This window comes from Paramisgurnus dabryanus, chromosome 10 (assembly GCF_030506205.2).
Source record: "Paramisgurnus dabryanus chromosome 10, PD_genome_1.1, whole genome shotgun sequence".
NCBI lineage: Eukaryota > Metazoa > Chordata > Actinopteri > Cypriniformes > Cobitidae > Paramisgurnus > Paramisgurnus dabryanus.
Window position 1 is genome coordinate 26,334,191 of NC_133346.1, and position 2,706 is coordinate 26,336,896.

General features: G+C 46.4%; 1 protein-coding gene across 1 annotated transcript; it reads right to left on the minus strand.

The window, feature by feature from the left end:
• Positions 1-327: 327 nt before the first annotated feature.
• Positions 328-2,486, minus strand: LOC141282931 (zinc finger BED domain-containing protein 4-like). The gene is made up of 3 exons (XM_073816111.1): positions 2,295-2,486; positions 1,045-2,109; positions 328-996 (listed from the first exon to the last, which is right to left on the minus strand). Exons 1-3 carry the CDS (start codon positions 2,484-2,486, stop codon positions 328-330), a joined length of 1,926 nt encoding a protein of 641 aa, XP_073672212.1.
• Positions 2,487-2,706: the final 220 nt, after the last annotated feature.

Sequence of the window (2,706 nt, forward strand, 5' to 3'; positions counted from 1 at the left end):
CCTTGTGGGGACATTTTGATGTCCCCATGAGGAAACAAGCTTATAAATCAAACAGAATGATGTTTATTGGAAATCTAAGGTACAAGAAAGGTTTTTGTGATGGTTGGGGTTAGGGAATGGGGCAGGTAAGGGGAATAGAATATACAGTTTGTATGGTATAAAATGCATTACGTCTATGGAATGTCCCCACAAAACATGTAAACCAGAATGCGTGTGTGTGTGTGTGTGTGTGTGTGTGTGTGTGTGTGTGTGTGTGTGTGAGAGAGAGAGAGTGCGTAAGAGGGAAAGCGAGAGAGATAGAGAGAGAGAGAGCGGGGGGAGTGTATTCTACGAATCAAGTAGTCCGACACTGTTTTTCAGATCTGCATTGACTTTGATGAAGACCAGTTGTTCCACATGGCTAGGGTCTAAGTTTGCACGCTGTGGACTGACCACATTTCCAGCTGTGCTAAAAACACGCTCAGACTGGACACTTGTAGGTGGACAACTGAGATGCTGCAGTGCAAAGCGTGCAAGATTGGGCCAGCACTGAAGCTTGCCTGACCAGTATTTCACTGGGTCATCGGTAAGGCTGATGTCCCCGTCTGTCAGGTAGGCCTCCACATCACCTGATGGTAAATGTGTCCTCATTGGCATAGCCGATTTCTTTTTCTGCAGGAAAGACAAGACTGAAGTGCTGCTAGTGGCAGGTGTCTCTTCTGTGTTTCTTGCAGGTGTAGCCACAGGGTCACAGAGCTCCATCCTGAGGAGTAATGTCCTCTTCAGTGCCTCCACATCAACATTGTTTGGAAAACAGCTGACCTTATATCTAGGGTCAAGGAGAGTGGCAAGCAGAAATGTGGAGTTTGCAAAAATTGGTTCGAAACGCCATTCTAATTCTTTGCTCAGACTGGCTGCCAGTTTCCTTGCTGCTGTGCCTAACTTTTCGCTGGACTCAGCTGCAACATCTTGGCCCAGCCCCACTGTTGCATCCTGATCATCATCACCAGCCAGTAACTGATAAGATTTATCCTCAGATTACTCACCAGCTGCAAGACCTCCCACATGCAGTGACCTAATGATGAAGCAGAGGCCATGCAGGAGGGGGATGACCTCAGAGATGGAGGCGCTGTGTTTTGAGAGTGCCTGTGTGACTTCCTCAAAAGGACTAAGAACAGTGAGCATGTCTGATGCTAACCCCCACTCATTTGGATAGATGATTGTTGGAGCTCTACCCATGTTAGACTCCTGTGTCATAATCTGCACAGCCCTGCGCTGCTCCACCAGCCGCTGGAGCATGTAGAACTTATAGTTCCACCTTGTTTTTATATCTGTTATGAGCGTGTGCTGGGGGAGGTTCAATAGTGTTTGCAGCTCATGTAGTCTGTTGCTGGCTTTGCTTGAGCGATGAACATGGCCAGATATGCTCCTGGCTTTGGAGAGAAGGGATGTCACAACCCTGTTCTTCTCCAGTGCTTTGATGACCACCAAGTGAAGCATATGGGACACGCAACGAATGTGCCCATATTCAGTCAAAGCTTTCACCATGTTGGCTGCATTGTCTAAAACAACAAACCGTATTGTGACAGACTGACCAACAGACTCTTCCCACTCTCTCATCTTTTCTTTAAGGCAGCACAGAATGTTGTTTGATGTGTGCTCAATGTCCAGCACACCAACATTTAGCAGCCCTGCTTTCCTCTGTACTGAAGCTTCCCCTACACGTTCACACCAGTGCCCAGTAAGACAGAGATATGCATGTGCATTGTGATTGCTGGTCCAAAGATCTGTAGTGAGGTTGATGACACCTCCTTCAGCTGCCTTAAGTGACTGGACCAACTCCCCTCTCATTGCCTCATACAGCTCAGGCACCACAGTTCGACTGAAATAGTGCCTCGATGGGATCTTATACTTGGGCTCTAAAAAGCCAACAAGTTGCTTAAAGCCTCTCCTCTCCACCACAGAGAAATGTTCAAGATCAGTGCAGATCATTTTAACAATCATCTCTGTAATTTGTTTTGCCCGGGGATGGTTTGCTGAGAATGGCTGCTTTGCTGCAAAGGTAGTGAGTATTGGTGAAGAGGAAGATGAATGTGAGCCCTTAGCAGCACCCAGCTGAACACCAGTGACCTAAGAAGGAAGAGGAGATGAGGTGGCTGATACAGTGGGCTTTCTCATGTGATGGACATATAGCAGATGGTTATGTGGAGATGTTGTGTTGTAATGTTTTGCATCTCTGCCTCTGCTTAGCTTGGACTTGCAAAGCTTGCAAATGGCTTTGGAGGGATCACTTTCAGAAACAGTGAATCCCATACTGCAGAAGTCCTCTTGGTCTTTGTTTGAGGAGGACCTCCATCACCAGATGCAATATTGGTCTCAGTGGGGGAAATGTGGGTGCCACTGCCACTGTTTTCATTGTCACTTATTTGACCTTCACTGTCCTGCAAGGTTAAGCAAACTCTGACAGATGGTGCAGTGTCAGCTGAAGTATTCTCTGTATCACTCATTATTCTGTATCACTGATCATAAGAGGGAGAGAAAGAGTGTTTGTTTGTGTGTGTAGCTTAATTTGTGATTATTTATACCACTACTACCTTTATATTTTGCTGATGGCGGCAGCGTGAGTGAACGCGTGTCGAGCTCAACACCTAACATCGCTATTTTCACTATTATAATAGCTTTCTAAGATCTCCTTTACTGTTGGACTGCTAGTTACCTGTTGGCGTT